This window comes from Eleutherodactylus coqui, chromosome 7 (assembly GCF_035609145.1).
Source record: "Eleutherodactylus coqui strain aEleCoq1 chromosome 7, aEleCoq1.hap1, whole genome shotgun sequence".
NCBI classification, from domain to species: Eukaryota; Metazoa; Chordata; class Amphibia; order Anura; family Eleutherodactylidae; genus Eleutherodactylus; species Eleutherodactylus coqui.
Window position 1 is genome coordinate 217,244,096 of NC_089843.1, and position 20,443 is coordinate 217,264,538.

General features: G+C 44.9%; 1 protein-coding gene across 5 annotated transcripts in view; it reads right to left on the minus strand.

The window, feature by feature from the left end:
* MAPK10 (mitogen-activated protein kinase 10) overlaps positions 1-20,443 on the minus strand; it is a 234,943-nt gene that overhangs the window by 34,413 nt on the left and 180,087 nt on the right. For all 5 annotated transcript variants that reach the window (XM_066574369.1, XM_066574368.1, XM_066574371.1 and 2 more), the window contains 2 exons: positions 13,291-13,473; positions 10,463-10,587 (listed from right to left, as the gene is read on the minus strand). In XM_066574369.1, the coding sequence (XP_066430466.1) occupies positions 10,463-10,587; positions 13,291-13,473 (308 nt within the window). The remainder of the gene's footprint in view (positions 1-10,462; positions 10,588-13,290; positions 13,474-20,443) is intronic.

Genomic DNA, 20,443 nt, shown 5'->3' on the forward strand with positions numbered 1-20,443 from the left:
GTGACAGTGCGCCCCACAGCGGCCCACAGCAGTGACAGTGCCCCACACAGCAGCCCCCAGCAGCGACAGCGGCCCTCAGCAGCGACAGTGCCCCAAACAGGGGCCCCCAGCAGCGACAGTGCCCCCTACAGTGGCCCTAAGCAGTGATAGTGCCCCGCACAGCAGCCCCCAGCAGCAACAGTGCCCCCCCCCCAGCAGTGACAGCGGCCCCCGGCAGTGACAGCGCCCCCCCACAGCAGCCCCCAGCAGGGACAGCGGCCCCCAGCAGCGACAGTGCCCCCCACAGCAGCCCCCAGCAGCGACAGTGCCCCAAACAGCGGCCCCCAGCAGCGACAGTGCCCCCCACAGTGGCCCCCAGCAGCGACAGCCGCCCCCAGCAGCGACAGTGCCCCCCACAGCAACAGTGCCCCGCACAGCAGCCCCCAGCAGCAACAGTGCCCCCCCAGTAGTGACAGCGGCCCCCGGCAGTGACAGCGACCCCCCACAGCGACAGTGCCCCGCACAGCAGCCCCCCCAGCAGCAACAGTGCCCCCCCAGTAGTGACAGCGGCCCCGGCAGTGACAGCGGCCCCCCACAGCGACAGCGCCTCCCCCACAGCAGCCCCCAGCAGGGACAGCGGCCCCCAGCAGTGACAGTGGCCCCCAAAGCGGCCCCCAGCAGTGACAGTGCCCCCCAAAGCGGCACCCTGCAGTGACAGTGCCCCCCACAGCGGCCCCCAGCAGTGATAGTGCCCCCCGAGACCCATATACTTTCCCCCTCCAACTCGTGGAAGCTGCGCTCCTCCTCTGCCCTCTGCGACGCTAGCAGCGATGACCTCCGGCACACACTGTGACATCAGTGTGCTGCCGGACGCCTCCTTCCCTGGACGCTCTTGCGGAACCAAGTAGTAGGAGATGTTGGGGGAGGATCCCGGCTGCACACTGACATCAGCGGCTGCGTGGCAGTGCTGACACGCATGTCATAGGTTAGCCATCACGGTCATATACAGATCTACGAGTATATGTCTCTAAAGTAACAGACTACAAACAAACCTGTGTGGTCTGATCCTGTAGTAATGTGTTACATCACTCCATCTACCTTCTTCCTACTGTCTACAGATTAGTAATAACAGGGGTCAGGTGGAAGGCAATAACACTTGTGCACTGCAACCAGGAAAATGTGATTGTTCTCAGTAAGAGAAACCAAATAATCTTGCAGATATAATACCTTTTAATGGCTAACAAAAATACATGATGTTTATAGCGAGCTTTCAAACCTACTTAGGGTTCTTCCTCAGGCATAATGGAAAAGATCTGAAGACGCATTTATATAAATACATATATAAACATGATCACATGAAAGGCACAGACATGCTGTGATTAATTTGCACTTTAAAAAAATTACAGAACAGGATAAGAAGACACAGACATGGAGTGATTAATAAGCACTTAGATAAATACCAGAAAGGGATGAGTAGAACAGTAAATAGTCCAGTGAAATGTAAAGTCATTAAATTGATGTTAGGGGGTCACCAGGCCAGCGTGTTACCTCTGCACATATTCTCCACTGATACAAAAAGCTACCCCCAAGATTCATTATGATTTGGATAGTATCAAAGATGGTTATAAACTTATATTCCCAAATTCTTCTGTGACATTAGGATTTGAAATTGCCTTTAAGTATAATAACCTTTCTATGTTGTGTCCGTGACTAGAAAAATGCTACGCCACAGGTAATTCCATCTTTTCCTCTCTAATTAAGTGGCGATATCAAATCCAAAAGTTTTGTGGAGCCTCCAGATAGGCTTCTGATGACCCTTTTTAATTCCCTCATATATTTTTGAGTCGGGTCTTAGTTTGGTGTAGTATCTAGTGTACGTCAGCTGTCCTGTGTCCTCTTTGTCATGGAAGAACTCCTTCAGTCTTGGTCTCCTGAAATATTCCTCCATGTCACTGCAGAGTTCTATTTTATCAAGTGTTTTAGTAGGACAGAATGAAAGTCCCCTGGAGAGGACTCTGAGCTCCACATTACTGGGGTTGTGAGATAACAGCTTGATAACACAGCTGGTTATACCTGTGTCTGTGTCCTGTTGGGGATTTTGTTCTATCATGCCAGACTCAGGGTGTTCCTGATCGGTGTTTGGGTACAGGCCTGCTCTGGACTCGGGGTATTCCTGATCGGTGTTTGGGTACAGGCCTGCTCTGGACTTGAGGTGTTCTGAACTCGGGGTGTTCCAGATCAGTGTTTAGGTGCAGGCCTGCTCTGGACTCGGGGTGTTCCTGATCGGTGTTTGGGTACAGGCCTGCTCTGGACTCGGGGTGTTCCTGATCGGTGTTTGGGTACAGGCCTGCTCTGGACTCAGGGTATTCCTGATCAGTGCTTGGGTACAGGCCTGCTCTGGACTCGAGGTGTTCTGAACTCAGGGTGTTCCTGATCGGTGCTTGGGCGCAGGCCTGCTCTGGACTCGGGGTGTTCCTGATTGGTTTTTGGGTACAGACCGTCTTTGAGTCGAAGTATTTGAAGCTTCTTTTCCTTGTTCTTTATTGGGCACAACCGCAGTGTTGTGTAATAGCATTGCATTTTCAGTTTCAAGTCCTCTGTAAGTGTGTTCCTTAAGGTTTGTCTTTCCATAAGGGCCTTTTTTAGTGCTGTAGAAGACGTGAATAAGGTGGTTCCACAGTCTTTCAGAAGTCCAGTAGCATAGACCTTGTGAACAAAGGGTATTATAGGCAGATTGGGATTCCTTAGGCAAAGTCCTTTGGGAATTAAAAGTTCCTTCTTGCATCTGGTTAAAAAGAAAATGTTTCTGTCCAGTTGTGCCAATTTCTTCAGAAGATGTTTCAGTTCCATTTGTGTTTCTCCATTCTGGTATCCTCAATTAGATGAAGGGAAAAAAGGAGATATATAGGACTGCATAGCAGCTATAAACTGAATGATCACTGCATTAGGAACAGATGGCAGGTTGTTTCTGAACCACGATATCAAGAGTGTATAAAGACTGACAGAAGATCATACAGCGGCAGACCACATGTGGTTGATCCTAGAGGTAAGTGTTGGGTAGCACATCTGGTATCTCAGCAACAAAGTGCCACAGTGGTCAAACTAACCTAGCAGTACAACAGCGGGGAAGTTGGAAAAATTTCTACAATGACCACAGCAGTGTACCTTGCATTGATTGGGGTTGCTGATGGTCGACAAGGATGCCCCAGGTGACACGGTGTGATCACCAAGAACGCATGGACCCAGGAAAGACATCAATGGAACTTGGATACACGGCAGTGATGAGTCCTGTTTCCTTTTGGACCAAATCTGGCATAAGCAACATGAAGCTTTATTCAATGGGTGCATCATTGTGGTTGAACAGGCCAGTGGTGGCGGTGTCATGCTCTGGGGAGTTTTTTCCTGGCTTGGCCTAGGAGTGTTGGTCTTCATACCACAATCCTTGAATGGTGATTGCTGTAGGAATCTGTTAGCTGACCATCTCTACCAACATCTTCAGGAAGTCTTCCCTGACTACAATGCCATTTTTCAACAGAACAAAGCTCCATGTCATGGAGCTTGGATCACTAGGGAGTAGTTGGAGGAACATGACAATGAATTCTCCGCACTGCCCTGGCTCTAGACTCACTGTTACCCTATTGAACATGTTATAGATATGCTGGAAAGGGTTGTGAGATCTGCTCCCATTTATCCACAAAATGTGCACCAACCGATGGAGCTGCTGCAGTAGGCATCAGTTGAGTTGAGTATGGAGGATGTTTGCCACCATGTGCAACCTATTCCCCAATGTCTGAAAGTCGTGATTGTCCAAAAAGGTGTTCCTAATGCAGTGATCATTCAGTGTATACACAAATACAGTAGGATATTTTAATCAAGACTATTTCAAAAACTGCTTCTCAGGATACCTTTTTCGCATCTGTGATAATATAAATGTACAGTATAAACCGGTAATTGCAATATAAACCGTCAATCACATAGAATACGCCATCAATATTAGGTTGGTGGAGGTCTGATTCTTGCATATCTGCCGATCAGCAATTTGAAGTGATTACAGTTCTTTCATTGATAACTAAGCTCTGCTCTCTACTTTTAGTAGTGGCTATGCCTTGTATTGAAGCTCAGTCCCTTTTACTTTAATGTTATGAAGCTGTTATACTAGGAAGAGCCATTACTAAAAGGTACAAAGCTGTGCATGGTATTAAATGGAGGCGACGCAGCGATCACTGGAGCATCTTCATTCTCTTTAAATAGCTGATCAGCGAGGTTACCGGAAGTTGGATCTATACCCGTCTAACATTTCCTAATTCCCTATAGATAGGCCATGAATTTGCTACTCCCATGGTGTAGGTTCAAGGCCATTTTTTATTGAACTTTGTGCACTTTTAACTGATGTTTGTGATCCTACATGGCTCCCTATTTCTAAACTTACCACTATAGAAAAACACAGTAGAAAAGAATGATGTAACTTTCCTTAAAGGGGTTGTCCCGCGGCAGCAAGTGGGGTTATACACTTCTGTATGGCCATATTAATGCACTTTGTAATATACATCGTGCATTAAATATGAGCCATACAGAAGCTATTCACTTACCTGCTCCGTTGCTAGCGTCCTCGTCTCCATGGTTCCGTCTAAATTCGCTGGCAGCTTGCTTTTTTAGACGCGCTTGCGCAGTCCGGTCTTCTCCTTTCAGCACGAGCCGCTTCAGTGTGCTCCCCGCTACAGCTCTTCTGCGCATGCGCAGACGAGCTGTCACTGCTCGGGAGCGCGCTGGAGCGGCCATTCTGTACCATCCTCTGTTAGAGGAAGGTGCAGAGCCGCTCAGCTGTCCCGAGAAGCCGCCCAGCTGTCCCGCCGTCCTGCCGCCCAGGTAAGTGATGGGGGGGGGCTGCCGCTGTGATGGGGGGGCTGTCGCTGTGATGGGGGGGCTGTCGCTGTGCCGGGGGGGCTGTCGCTGTGATGGGGGGGCTGTCGCTGTGATGGGGGGGCTGTTGCTGTGCCGGGGGGGGGGCTGCCGCTGTGATGGGGGGGCTGTCGCTGTGATGGGGGGGGCTGTCGCTGTGCCGGGGGGGCTGCCGCTGTGATGGGGGGGCTGTCGCTGTGCCGGGGGGGGGCTGCCGCTGTGATGGGGGGGCTGTCGCTGTGCCGGGGGGGGCTGCCGCTGTGATGGGGGGGCTGTCGCTGTGATGGGGGGGCTGTCGCTGTGCCGGGGGGGGCTGCCGCTGTGATGGGGGGGCTGTCGCTGTGCCGGGGGGGCTGCCGCTGTGATGGGGGGGCTGTCGCTGTGATGGGGGGGCTGCCGCTGTGTCGGGGGGGGGGGCTGCCGCTGTGCCGGGGGGGCTGTCGCTGTGATGGGGGGGCTGTCGCTGTGATGGGGGGGCTGTCGCTGTTCCGGGGGGGGGGCTGCGCCGGTTACCTGCTGCCTGGCGGTGGGTGACTGTGTGCCGTGGTCGGCCGCGTTCAATCCAGGGGTCCGGTCGGCGGCTGCGGGGCGTCTGCTTGTCAGGGAGACACAGCTGGTAGCGTCTCGGGAGCGCGCACGTCGGGCTACAGCAAGCGATGGGAAAAGAGCCGGCGGCCATCTTGGGGAAATTTTTATAAGTTGCTGAAACGCTGGAACTGTAAGTACAAACCAGCTAGAAAAGTCATTTACAGGGGTGCTTAGTAATGTATGCTTAATTAGGGGGACTGGGCAAAAAAAAAAATTCACTGCTTCCTCGAGACAACCCCTTTAAAGGGATTTTGTCATAAAAAAAAACTAATCTAAACTTACCTATTCCTTCCCTGTCTGTCTCTGTAGCACATCTTCTCTTGGTTGAGCTTCTCCAGTGCCCCAGATCAGCTCACTGCAGGCTGGGCCCAGCTTTTTATGAGGGCTGCTTATCACAAATTCCTTCCGGCTGGGTCAGGGAAGGTCACATCCCTGTGCTGCAGCTTCACTGCCTAGGAAGGAATTGTAATCTATTTCAGAGACAGCTCCCATGAGCAATCTCTGAAGAAGATAGGCAGTCCTCTTGCTGGCCTGTGACGTAATGTACATTGGAAGACTGCCAACCAAATGTACGTAACCTCACAGGAAGGAGAAGAATCAGGCAGCTGGAGGTGAAGTGACCCCCTGGACTGCAGGAGACAGGAGAAGATAAGGGAGGTGAAGATCTGGTAAGTAGAATGATGGGGGAGGAATAGATAAGTATAGCATTTTTCTTTTTAAGTGACAGAACCCCTTTAATTACATCAACTGTCTGATCTAAACGAAGGGGTCCAATCAACTGGCAATTACAGTTTATCCTGTTTATCAATGAGCATGTTTTAGGAAAAGGTCCCTAATGGCACATTCATGAGAAGCATTTCCTATACTTCCTTTTGAAGTGAACCTGTCAGATCTCCTATGCGTCCTGATCTGACGGCACCAAATTGAAAGCCTGTGAGTTCCACACTGCTGAGTGACAGATCTATATGTACAGATGCAGCTACTGCTAATATGACGGGCACATCGTGATACCTCAGTTTAATTGAGTTATCATAAAGCATTAAATGCCAAGTTGACATTTGCTACATGCCTATAAATCTATACAGGGAGAGCTGCCAATCGGCAAGTAGCAGGAGGGCTTCGTCTACAAGTCCTGGCACCAACTCACAGAATGTGTTTCCCACCTAGTATAATCTGCTGTCAGATAGGATATCATAGGTCACCTGACAGACCAGTGTTTAAGGGAATGTTCCCTGTATTTAACATTAGTTTCATTAATTAGATGTAAGCCTGTAGAGGAGAAATAATGTAATCTTTATTAGTTATTCTGTATTGATAAAACTTTTGTAGTGGCAGCCATATTGGAGCCACACATTCTTTCTGCATTGCCTACGTATCCACTACAGCAGTTTATATCTGCTTTATAGTAAAAGCAATACATGGGAAATAATTTTTAAGGAAAGCTCATAGGCTATTGACTACCGCAGGAAGTAATGGAGTACAGCCTCCTACCCTCAGAAATCTAGCAGTGATGGGGAAGATGCATATAGAGCCTTATCTATGTGTATAGTGCTGGTATCCTGTCTAATTTAGACCTCTAGCAGTACAACACAGTTGTCAATAAATGCCTTGGCCTCTGCTGTTTATGTTCCAATCTACACAGCAAAGCTGACAAGTTGCAGAAAACAGGAAGCATCAGCCTAATGTGACTCCTCTAAAGGCAAGTGTGAAAACAGCAATATTTCCAAATATGGATAGTCAAATAAAAAAGTAAATAAACCACCAAAAATAAAAAATATATTTATAATAAAAATCTGATTTAAATAATATGACATTTTCTAAATGATACATTTTTTAAGCCATCGTGTCTACAGGCTCCAAACATCCCTGTGTGCTATAGGTGTATGTCAAGTGCAAATGAATGTATGCAAGCTAAAAAGAAACTAAAATAAAAAGTTATAAACTGTATAAGACATTCTAATTATTTCACTGTTTTTCACTGAATGTTCCTAAAAGCGCTACATAGAATGTGAGTGGTTGTTTATTGGCACCACTGGTGCCTCGAGAGTCCTCATCCTACCTATATGCGGCCAACAGCTCTAAGTAATAGCAGGTCTGGCCGTGTGTTATGCCTCACGAGGAGCGGTTTGTGACATTTCTATGATGCACACTCATTTACTTTGGTGCTTTCTGCTGGGAATATACCATAATACCGTCTGCTTAGGCTCCGATAGGCAACAATGAGATGAGACGGGGATCAAGGGACCCCAGTCAACCAATTCTCTTCCTGTACTCTCTCTAATAAGTACATAAATATTCCACTGTCTGATTGAGTCTATTCTAACATTTCTTCCTCTTGGATTAGAGGATACATCCCATTGCTTGAGGTAATAGTATTTGAAGCGTTTTATGTGTATGTTCCGCCTTTGATGTCTTGGAGATGTCATTGACTGCAATGTCAAGCACACATTTTCACACCATGGGGGGCCATTTAGACCTTTAAATCCAACTGTAACATGCAGACATCTTATTCTCTTTTGTTTGCAGCTGTCAGGTTTCACTAAGGGGATTTCATGATGTCTGCAGCTACAGACTGTAATTGCCATGATACAATGTGTTATTTCGGTAACGTTCTAGAGCGGAGAACATTTAGTCAGGATACACTTCTTCCTTACAAATTATAGGACTGGGGACTTTTTCTCATCAGCTTAGTATATTTTCATCTTGACAGCGGGCCTTTGTATAACAAAAAGATCGAAGTAATTTAAAGTGAACTTGTCACTAGGAACTGAGCTCTTAAAGAGGCTGTATAGAAGTGCCACAAAATGACTGCTGTCCATGGAACCTGTCTTAGAACGGGAGAATGGACATGCAGACTAGATAAACAAGGGATGGGGGGTTGGGGGCGGTGCATAATGCCACACTGTTCTGAACAGTGCAGCATTAGGCTCTGCCCCCACCCATGGCCCCGCCCTCACCCCATCTGGTCTGCATTCTCCCATCCTAGGACGGGTTTAGACAGACTGCACGGACAGCAGTCATTTTGTGGCATTCCTGAAGAACCCCTTTAACCCCTTAAGGACCAGGCTGTTTTGTACCTTAAGGACGAGACAGTTTTTAGGGATTTTACCCATGTGGCGGTTTTACTGCCCTATTTTTTTTTCCTTCAGCTACCAAAGTTAATTTTGGTGTGTTTTTTTTCCCATGACATATAGGGTTATTTTTTAATATCTTTTTCACTGATTTTTCCCCCCGTTTCTTAGTTTCTTTGGGGGTAAAAAGCTAAAAAAATGATTTTTTTTTAACATTTATAGTTATTTTTTTAATTCATGTATTTACGCTAAAATAAAGTATGGGAACGGATTCCTCATTTTACTTTGGACGTTTTGATATATAATATGTATGGTTTTGGTTTACGGGGTATATATGGCGACAGTTTTGGTTGGTGTTGGCTTTGGGTTATTTTCTTTCTTATGTATATATTGTTGCATTCTGTCATTTTTATTTACTGATGTATGTAATTGTGTTTTTTACTATCTATGTCCCCCATGATCTCATGTAAGACCTCTGGGGGACATTCACGATTTTTTTTTTATTTGACACTTTCCCACTGTAGCTGGGGCATCCATAGGAGCCCCAGTTACAGGGAAAAACATCCCCTGTAGTGACATTAGTCACTTATTTGGTGTCATATCAATCCTGAATAATAACTAGGCGGACTTGGTATTATAGACAACGTTTATAGAACTGTAATGGCCTCCATAATGGTTGGCACAGACTTTCCCACACAGCTTTGCCAAAGGCAACTGAATAGAATATTTAACAATATGACAGATGAAGAAAGCCTAAACACTGGTGTATATTGATATTTCTGTATTAGAAGGAAATGCTATTTTAACCCTTTCCAATCCACTATCTGACGTCTAAAGACATTCGGATTGAAGGCTGTACAGCTCTGATGTCGGAAGACATCCGGCAGGGTATTCTTACTGTAGATTACTGGCCGCTCTGTTATTGGGGGCCTCTCTGGCATGTTACATACCGCAGTACTGTCTCTCTGCCAGCAGATGGCGCCATTGTATAATGGCAGAAAGAGAAAGCCCCCCTAGGAAAACCCTGAATCCAAAATTGGATTGCAAAGGGTTAAGGGATTGTGTCAGAAAGACAGCTCCTTTATATATGAATCTGGCCTTATGATCTGCTGATCACCACTGTATCTGGCTTCAGAAATGGTGGAATTTGAGTCCATCCATATATATAGAGATGTAGAGTTCTAATGAATGGCGGCCCATATCAAAGATGGATGGGTTGTGTAACGACTTAGTAGGATATATGGAATGGTGTAGTCATCATAGAGACCTTTGTGTGTCACCGAATTAGAAAATTTGTCGGCACTCTGCATGAAAGGGGAAAGTTCCTGTCTCGAATCACCCCCATACCATTCGGAAAGAAGATAGTTTTACTTCTTCACACCTTAACAACTAGGTAGACATTTTCTCCCTATATGCTTCGCTTGCTTTATATTAAGGCCATTGTCTTTGCTCATCATGAGTGGCGGCTCAATAGATATCCGCCATTCTACAATGACATAGATTTGTAAAGAACAATTGGTCTACATTCAGTTTCTTCCGATAAAACTTACCGTATGAAATCATAACAAACCTTCATAAAACCATAATGCTTCAATCTGAATATACATCTAATTTTTGGAAATTGCCTCGGCGGTATATTTAACCCTTTGCAATCCAATTTTGGATTGGCTTTCCTAGGGTGTTTTCTCTTTCTGCTATTATGCAATGGCACCATCTGCTGGTTACAGCCAGTACTGCAGTATGGGACATGCTGGAGAGGCCCCTGACAACAGAGCAGCCGGTAATATAGAGTAAAAATACCCTGCCGGACGTCTTTCGACATCAGAGTTGTACAGCCTTCAATCAGAATGTCTTCAGACGTCAGACAGTGGATTGGAAAGGGTTAAGCCTACTGACATGTTAAGAAAGAAAACATAAAGTCTTACCGCTTCAACTTCCGCAGGGTCATACCAAACATTTATGTAAGGATGCTGTAGTGCCTCATCCACTGATATTCTCTTCGCTGGGTCAATCACTAGCATCTTTGATAAAAGGTCTCTTGCTTGGCTGGCTGGATGAGAAGTAATGGTGAAAGTAGGATTTTAGTCTTTAATTTAAGGCAAATCAGGTTTATTGTGGTTATTATAATATCAGTAGTATCTTATCTAGTATTTCATTTGAGCAGTGGAAGATGAAATCAGGAGGGTCAAACCCCCTCCAATTACATGCCTGACCATAAGACAGGGCGAGACTCAGTCCACGTATAGGAGAGATACCTTGTGCTTCCAACAGTCAGAACTTAAAGGGGGTGTCCAGTTGCCAGAATTTTTTTTTAAGTATGTGTCAAAATGTGTCAAAATAACAAAATCAGTCGTACTTTCTTATCTTTTGCCCTGGTGATCAAGCACTGCAGTCCTCCCGATATTTGTTGTGAAGCCAATCAGAAGTCGCATTGGTCAGGTGCCGCTCTCCTGGCATTGCTCTGATGCTAGAGGCCATGATGCCAGGAGAACGGCACCTGACTGCTACATCCTCTGATTGGCTGTAGTAGTCAGATGGTATCCTTTCCCCAACAAACATCGGGAGCGCTGCTGGGCTGCAGTGCTGGATTGACTAGGTAGAGGATAGGCAAGTCCTAAAAAAAAAATCATCCGGCAACCAGACAACCCCTCCAAGACCGTATGCACTGCTAGTCAGATCTATGAGTTACTAGCAGAAGAACTTATGTTTAAGGGCTAGTTCACATATTTCTGCTGTGTATTGGTTTCAATAGGTTAGTTCACATAAGTGAAAAAAATGTGTGGCATAACCTATTTAAGTGCCTATTAAGTACCCCAATATGTCCCTGAGGTGAATGGGCTGGCACTAATACATGGGTCCTTCTGCGTCCTTTTTTGCACAGTGTAACTGCGCGTATAGAAACCCACCAGAACGAGCAAAATACGGGGTGTAAGCGATTTTCGGTCATATATGTACACAACTGAAATACACTTACACCTGTGTGAATGAGCCCTTAAGATGGTAGGTGTCTTACTGACCAGGGGTACTATTAAGACGTCTGCACACTCACCTAAATGTTTGTTCGCAATGTTGGACTTTAACTACGTCAGTTCTAAGGTATTTTGGACCGTTGGACTGGACACTGTTTAGGTTTTTAAAGTACATGTTTTCTCTGATTTGCCTATTTTTTATCAATTTTATACACACAATAGACTTTTTAGGACCATACATTGAATTAATAGTAAAAAAAATGTTTTTTACATTCTAGTTAATACGCATGTATCAAATGTTAACTTGATACTTAACACGTTATTTGCCGAGTTTCAACAAACTTTAAACTGGCATTTTCAATTACTTTTCTTGTCTTATGTGTCAATTTAAAGTTTGCTGCAACTGTGTATTTAAAGCGTTAAGTATCAAGTTAATGTTTGTTTTTAAATCCCCGCCTGCTGAAAGAGCTTTAGAGCAGTGCTAGGGAGCCAAGTGGCAAGACGGGCCAAGCCCCGACACTGGAGGAGAGGTGAGTATATATTTTTTACCCAAGCTAGGAATGATTTTCAGGGAAGGGCTTATATTCAAAGCCCTTCCCTGAAAAATCACTGCAACCCATTGCTTTCAATAAGGCTGCTGGCAGCAGCGGCGGCCCCATTGAAAGCAATGGGAGAACATGGTGTTCCTTTGCCACAGATATCACAACTGTGGCAGTGGATTCTTTACCCCCCGCTGCAGTCCCCTCATCACTGAACACTGAGACAGTGTTCAGTGATGAGGGGACCTTCGTGGAGCAGCTGCTCCAGTGAACGGGCAAGGTTTCATGTGCAAACTTTACCCGTTCACTTGTGTGACCGAGGACTGAGGGGTAATTATGTGAGAACTGAGGAGACGATATCTGGCTGACCCATCACCTAGCTTTGACAACCAGGACCACTTGCTGTAAATTTATAGTAGGTGGTCCTTAAAACCCAGTCCACGTGCTGGACCCGACCTAATATAAAAACAGGGGAGCCCTGGGACGTAGCTGAAAAAAATGCTTCCGGTATCGGCAGAGACTCTCGGATAGATGGCCCGCCAGAAGTCAGGTGTCCACTGCGGCCAATCAGAGGCCGCATCATCCCCGTACACACTCCTAGTACTGCCTGCGGCTCTTAGCTGCATCCTGGGGCTACAAGAGAGGGGAGTATGCCCTTTTATTTTAGGCCAGGCCCAGTAGGTGGACGGGGTTTTGTTGCAACGACAAAACCCCTTTAAGTGGTTAAACATGGAGATACAGTAGAAGGTATTGGGTGCTTCACCAAGGCATACATGCTGCTGTACCGTATCAAGTGCAAAGCGTTGTGATACAATGCTGTGACACAATATAACATTTTGGAAACACTTTTCTGCTACTTGCCATTTGTCATTAAAGCATGGTTTCTAATGATGTGTCATTGTACGGGTTCTTCTTATAAGTCGTATATAAAGACTCCTGCTAACTGTAATCCTCCCTGCTTTGACCCCCTATAACTCACCACATGATGGTATATATCTGTTAATGCTTATCCGTTCTGGATCTGATCTATTGAATCCGATCTCTATCTGACCTTTCCCCATCTCTATGACAGATATGTGTAAAAGGAGGCTAGAAGAGAAGCCCTACGATGCACAGTAGCAGGGATTTAGTTATTAATTTTCCTGCCCTTATCCTTGGAAAATGTCATTGTCTAAGTCTTATCGATGTAGGATATCTGCTACACAGTAATTGAAAAACCCGATGTAATCTATTTCATGCGCTTACCTTTGAGTTTATTATGTTCGGAATCTGCTGGGAACAGAGAGTCTGGGAAAAGCTTGGGGAAGGTGAGGCCGGCGTACTTGGGCCGATTTTCTACGTAATTCCGAACTGTTGGCTGAAGTTTCTTCATGAACTCTGGACACGGTGTTCCTAGCTGCTCTATGACTTTGTTCCACTGGTCAATGTCTGAACATACGTTAAGGAATTAACAGTATTCTCTATTCTTTTACTGTTGATGGAAGAATAACATTGGGGTTTATATCAGGACAACCAGCTCCAGCTTTTTCTTCTGCTTGTTCAGCATCTTTCTTTGGTAGCATTGTTACTTTCTTGCAACAATATGGCCCCATTTTAGCATTTTTATTACAGTTGAAACAGCCAGGTCTCATGTCCACGGGGGTTAAAATCCGCAGCGTTTTTGCCGCACGTGAATCTGCGCCCCATAGGGATGCATTGGACACCCGCAGATAGTTAAATACCTGCGGATGTCATTTTTTCCCTTCAGGCGCGCATCCGCATGCGGGGAAAAAAAATGGACATGCTCCATTTTCGTGCGGGTGGCCCGCGGGGACGGCTCCCGCAGGCTTTTATTGAAGCCTATGGAAGCCGTCCGGTACCGCGGCACACCCGTACCAGAATTAAACTCACCTGTCCTGGACACTCCAGATCTTCCTTCCTTCGCAGCCGGATCTTCTTTCTTCGGCCCGGCGGATGTATCCGGCGCACAGAACGCTGCCGGCGTGCCGAGCACATCCACCGGGCCGAAGAAAGAAGATCCGGCCGTGAAGGAAGGAAGATCCGCAGCGTCCGGAGCGGGTGAGTTTATTGATTTTTGAGCCTCATGTCCGCGGGGCAGGAGGGACCCGCTGCAGATTCTACATGAAGAATCCGCGGCGGGCCTGATTTTCCCCGTGGACATGAGGCCTTAGTGGTTCCACTGCGTTGAGCTTAGATAATCAAAGTTAGGCGATCTAATGCTCCTTTTACACTGAACTTGAATGGCACGGTACTTGCACGCCATCACCAGCTCATTCGTGCTCGTTCAGCCTGTTCAGACCAGCAGATTCATCATTGAGAACACTGAACGATTCCTGTCTGAACTGAACGGTAAGTGAACAGGCCAACCATGATGTTAAGTTGTGCAGAGAACAGGCCAACCATGATGTTAAGTCGTGCAGAGACTGAAAGACAAACGAGCAGCGAATGATAATTGTTCCGTCTAGACACATCTTACGTTTGGCGTCTTAGAGATGACATGGGAGGGACCATTGTTACAGAAGTAACAGATCAAGTGGGGTGTCGTCTCTCCTTAAGGAGAGCATCCAAAAAGTGTGTAGAGACACCTAATGGGTGGGTGGGTCGGGGGATGGCATCATCTCTTCCCCAGGAGAGCACCCAGAAGGGGTGTGAGAAGACACCTAAGGGGTGAGTGAGGAGACTTATGAGGCCATGCATGCTTCTCTGGGTCATTTATGCAAATAAGGAAGATGGTATAATACCTCTGCAGCGCCACCTATTGGATGGCAGTATTCCTTCATATCAACGTGCAACTTTTTAACAAGTCCGTAAAACAAAGATTGTTTTACAGGCTTGTTAAAAAGTCGTACATTGATTTGAAGGAATGTTGCCATCCAATAGGTGGCGCTGCAGAGGTATTATACCATCTTCCTTATTTGCAGAAGTAATAGAGTGATTCCACACGGCATTAACTCCATATCTGTATACTACTTTGGCCTATTGAAAAGGCCTGTATACACTAGAAGACCAACCTACAAGATGGTAAATCAGTGAAACTTACCTGTACTTTCAGTACTACAACCGTTTCTCCTACCATCTCTTCTCGCTCTCACGGTTATACAGTAGATGAATAATAGACAGGAAGAAAAGCATGTGAGATACAAAAAAACAGAAAAAGTAATTCTGACGTTAAAGGGTTAATCATTAATTTCTACTAAAACCTTATGTTTCTGGGGTGGTTGACTGCAGACAATGAGCTCTCAGAAGGAAGATGTTCGGTTTATGGTTATCATCATCCTGTACTTTGATTCCCCGAATGAAATGCTTGTTATATCCTTGATGGGAGGGAACGTAAATGGCTGCTATGTACCTCCAAACCCTTTCCCCTGGGATTAAACAAGCCATAACATGACCGTTCCTTATATATATCCCTGATGGCATGCTGGTTCTGGTGGCACTGACACATGTTAGATGGCTGTCAGATCCTGTTATTTTCAGTGTACGGACGGTCTAACTCCAGTCTGCATCTGTAAAGAGGTGAAGACCGCAACGTGCTTAGAGGACAAAGTCAAAATTAGATTTTGCCGTACAAAAGAATAAATGAGTTTATTGCCAAGATGACATTGAACTCTCTAATGACCTTGGAAGACCTCTGAGGATTGGTAGAAGATTCAGTCGTTGAGACACAGTATCTGCAAAATGTGCAGCCCCGTTAAATAGAATGAAGTAGAATGAGTAACGCGACTCACATACAATATGTGGGCTACCAAATTGTAGACGCATGTTAAAATATAGCAGCTGCAAGTCCAAAAGTGGCAGTTTTTGCTCTTTTTTTTCCTGCAAAGAACTAAAATCAGAAATACCGTATATACTCGAGTATTCGCCGACCCGAGTATAAGCCGAGACAATAAGTTTTACCACAAAAAACTGGGAAAACTTATTGACTCGAGTATAAGCCGAGCTATACTGGAGTATATACTAGGTAAAAAAAAACCTCTATACTCACCTCCCAGCCGGCATCTGTGTCTGTGCGACAAGCTGCTTGAATTCTCCCTGCTGTTATCCCCCGCCGTCCGCCGTGCTTGGCTCTATCAGTGCTGTGTAAGCAATCGCTGTGATTGGATTGAGTGCCAGCCAATCACAGCTAGCGCTCAATCCAATCACAGCGCTTACTTACACAACACTGACGGCTGGGGATTTGAAAGCCGACCAGGGAGATGACAGCGGGGAGAATTCTAAAGCAGCTTGATTGGCTGTGAATGATCAAACACCGGCTGTGATTGGCTGACGCTCGATCCAATCACAGCTCTTACTTACACAGCGCTGACGGCGGGGGATGACAGAGTCGAGCAGAGGACGGCGGGGGATGACAGTGGAGAGAATTCAAGCAGCCTACCGCACCAACACCGGAGACACAGACGCTGGCTGGGAGGGGGCTGACTCGAGTATAAGCCGAGGGGGGCTTTTTCAGCACAAAAAAGTGAGCTAAAAAACTAGGCTTATACTCGAGTATATACAGTAATAATAAATAAGATCCTTTTCAGTCTTAAAGGATTGTTTGTTTATTATATATTATAAAATGTATTAATTATACATTATGTATATATATATATATATATATATATATATACACACACACACATAATAAAAAAATATATATAATATTTTTTTTTTATAGCCTCTAATTTGTAAGAAAAAAAGTAACTTTTGCTGTTCTTTCACTTTTGAACTTCTCAATGTACTGCATACCATAACATGAAACAGATGCAACGGAATGTGTTCAAGCTGATCCTCCGATATTTGGGATGCGGTATCTACTATGAATATATTGTAATAGTAAAGCGTCCAGCTGCATTTACTGAAATCACTTCATGATGAGAATTATATATTGTGTTTCCCCCCGAGGCGGCCAGAGAGCTATGAAGTATTTCTTTAATAATATAGAATATAATAATGGTCCAGAAGAGAATAAATCATAAACTCTCATCAAATATTTAAATATCATAAGACACAGAAACGTTTAAAAAATGTATTTATGAAATATGTATCTGTTCCAGCTTGACTGTGCGGCATTAAAAATATATAACCTGCTTACGCTTAGGTATACACATTTATACTGTATATACGGCACCTGCCTACTGCATTTGGTTTCCTCTGCATGAATTGAATAAAAAGGTCTGCATACAGCCCAATGGGCAATCTGTCTAAAGTAACCCGATTTGGGTCAAAGTGCAAAAAAGACACATGAATCCACCATTTCTAACTTTGTCCACGGAGCCTATACTCCCAGGACTGTTCCAGATGAGTCCTCTCTTATATTGCCCTCTCCTGCTGCGGAGAAGTACCAGGTTTAAGTATAGCCTCTCCTCTAAAACCTCCCCAATGCTCCCTATAATCCCTCCCCACAGTTTCCACCGACTATGGACCTTTCCAGTTTTACATGGTGGAGACAAAATCAGCTAACCCCACTACGTCATTTCTTCGATAAGTCTAAACTTCGCAGAATACAACAATTCTATGCCATATTCAAACCCCCATAGAGGAGTTCCTACGGGTCAACCAAGTATTTCATTTTTTTCACTCCTTAGCCCCGCCCTCCTTACTCCCCAAACTTACCCCTTTCGAAAATGTATGCACAAATGACCCCTCCCAGAGCGGTGAGCTCTCTTATATTTACAGTATGCTAAACCAACCCGCTAATGAAGAGAAATTTCCTTTCATGTGAAAATGGGAAGAGGGTTTGGGGATGGAGATGACACCAGAAAGATGGCGACATTGCTGCACAACGATATCTAAAGGTATCGTTACGGAAACCTCAATTAGGATTCTACATAGAACGTACTTGGTTCCACAAAGGGTACAGCCCCTGTTCCCATCAACATCCCCGTTATGTTTTCGTGGTTGCCAAGAAGCGGGTGCATGCTCCACAGCTGGTGGTCCTGCCCAGTAGTAGACGGGCTGTGGACACAGGTCAGTAGCCTACTAAACCACATATTCGTAGGTCCAATACCAAAGTCTCCTTCGCTCTTCCTACTAGCCGATCGCCAACCACCTATTAGGTTTAGAGTCCATAAACCGATACAGTATATTTGTATGGCCACAAGAATCCACATTGCCTCCAGATGGAAATCCACCAATCTTTCTTTCCCAGAGGTCATTAATGGGATATCTTTGGTTATGCTGTACGAAAGAATTCAGCCAATCAGAACAGATTCTTTGGCCAATTTCATGAATGTTTGGCAACCCTGGATTAATTACCTGGAAGCCCCGGGGCTATACTATATTATCTCAACTACCTAACCTGACCACCACTAACTAGCTATGATTACCAACTACAATAACTATGGAGAACAAATGTGGATTCTGGACGACCCCCTGTTATGTGTTTTTGGTTACCCCCCTCCCTCTTACTCATCTTGCTATTTGAATGAAGTGTTATTTTGAAGTTTTTAGCTTTCAGATTTGTGATATTCAGCCCCTGCGAGGGGAATTAAGGCTTGTTAAATGCCATTTAATTCTCAAAAATAGCCAATAAAACCTTGTTGAAACTTTAAAGGTCTGCATACTTTAAGTCTGAAGTTGGAAACTGGACAACTTTAAGCTGTTTTTACCCCGATTCAGTAAAGACAATATTGAATAACTGTTAAGAAAATTGTAGATCAATGTATCAGTTAATCGTTCTTTTATTCCATTGTAGGCTAGAAATATATAGCATGGTAGTAGTATAAGTAGTGAAGGGGTTAAACGAAACCCTTCTATAGGCTTGCATGTCTTCTGAGGTAGACAGATGAGATAAGACAGTCTGCTATACCACCCATGTATGTATGTTTACAGATGAGGCCCACAGGAAGTAGGACAGACTTCTGGTATCTCTTGCATTCCTTTTCCCTGAATTCATAACGGTCTCATTGTATGTTATAGTTACACCTTAAGAGGTGTAACTTATGTTAATCATTTTAGTTTCAGCCTATTATGTATTCTTTTTAATCTTGGAGGTATGTACCTTTCCTGTGATGTCATTTATGGTACATAAGCTTCGAACACCTTAGAATAAATTAGAAATCATCTGATACCGCACAGGCTGGTGTGATTTGTATTTCTCCTGGGCCCAGACTTCTGCACGAGATCTGGGATCGTCTTCTCTTTGATAAACACATAAATTCTCCTTACAATAACATTGTATTGTTTATTGCAAACATGAATTATGCAGCAGAATGCAGGCTGAACGGGCACCGAAAACCCGCTGGACGTGATTTACACATTTGGTAAGTGTTTTGAAACTTTCTGTGCCTTGCTTGACAAATGGTCATATCTGGAAAAGTGTCGTTTCTTAAAATGTATCTAACTACACGAAAATAACGGAAGTGTCTAAGATGCACTAAATGTATCAACCAGCACTGTAATAAATTTGGCGCATCTTTAAACTGCCTTGTCTTAGGCCCGTCTCACACACGCGATCAGCAAAATGCAGCACTTTCTATTGCAGTGTTTTGCCGCGGCTTTATTTCATTTTTGGACACAGGTTCCCGACTCCGACAGTGGGTTTTAGTGCAGCCCATCATTGTTATAATGTACTGCAATATGAAGATGCGGTTTTAGTGTTTTTCATAGGACTGCAGGTAAACGTATGAGTTATCCTGATCTGCTAGAGGAACTAATACAACACAATAACATCTGAACTTAAAGTATCTCTGGTACTAAAAAAGAACAATAAACCTAGAAATGAAGAGCCGTATACAGGAGATAGTCTTGCCCCCACTATTGGAGGTGGCAGCATTTTCTCTGTGTTCCTGCGGACAACATAAGGGATAATCTCCTGCTCTTCTGTTCTATCTTCAGCTAAAGACTGACTGAGGGTGCGGGCCTTATCCAAGGGGCAGCTTAACAGATTGGTGTCCTGCTGCAGACAGGGTGGGGAAGCTCCTGCTTCAGCCAATTGTCTCAGGGTACCCTTACACCGGGCGATTACTGCCCAAATTATCACTGGAAACAGCAAATTTGGGTGATAGCCGTCCCATGTACAGGCGGCCGCCGCAGAGCACTGAGCAAGAAAACCATGACTTACAATGTGCTTTACAGTATCATTGAAAACAAGGAACGAGAAGGAATGCGATACGTTAGAACATGCCACAACTTTTTTCTTAAATCGCTCATGCGTATGACTCCATTTAAAAGGATGGGGTTCATATCCGTGCGTCTCGTAACACACAAATCTCATGCGATTTTCTCTGATGGTGCTAAAAGATCCCAATTTACAGCTAAAAATCAGAGTTTGGGGGTCTATTTATTGCACCTAGCGTAAATTAGAAATGGATATTGCACTTTAGGGGAAGTATTACTATATATCGGCTATTCTCAGCTGATGAGCGCGGCTAAGAAAGCCCTGCTTAGGCCAAAACGGATGCCATAAACCAGCGTC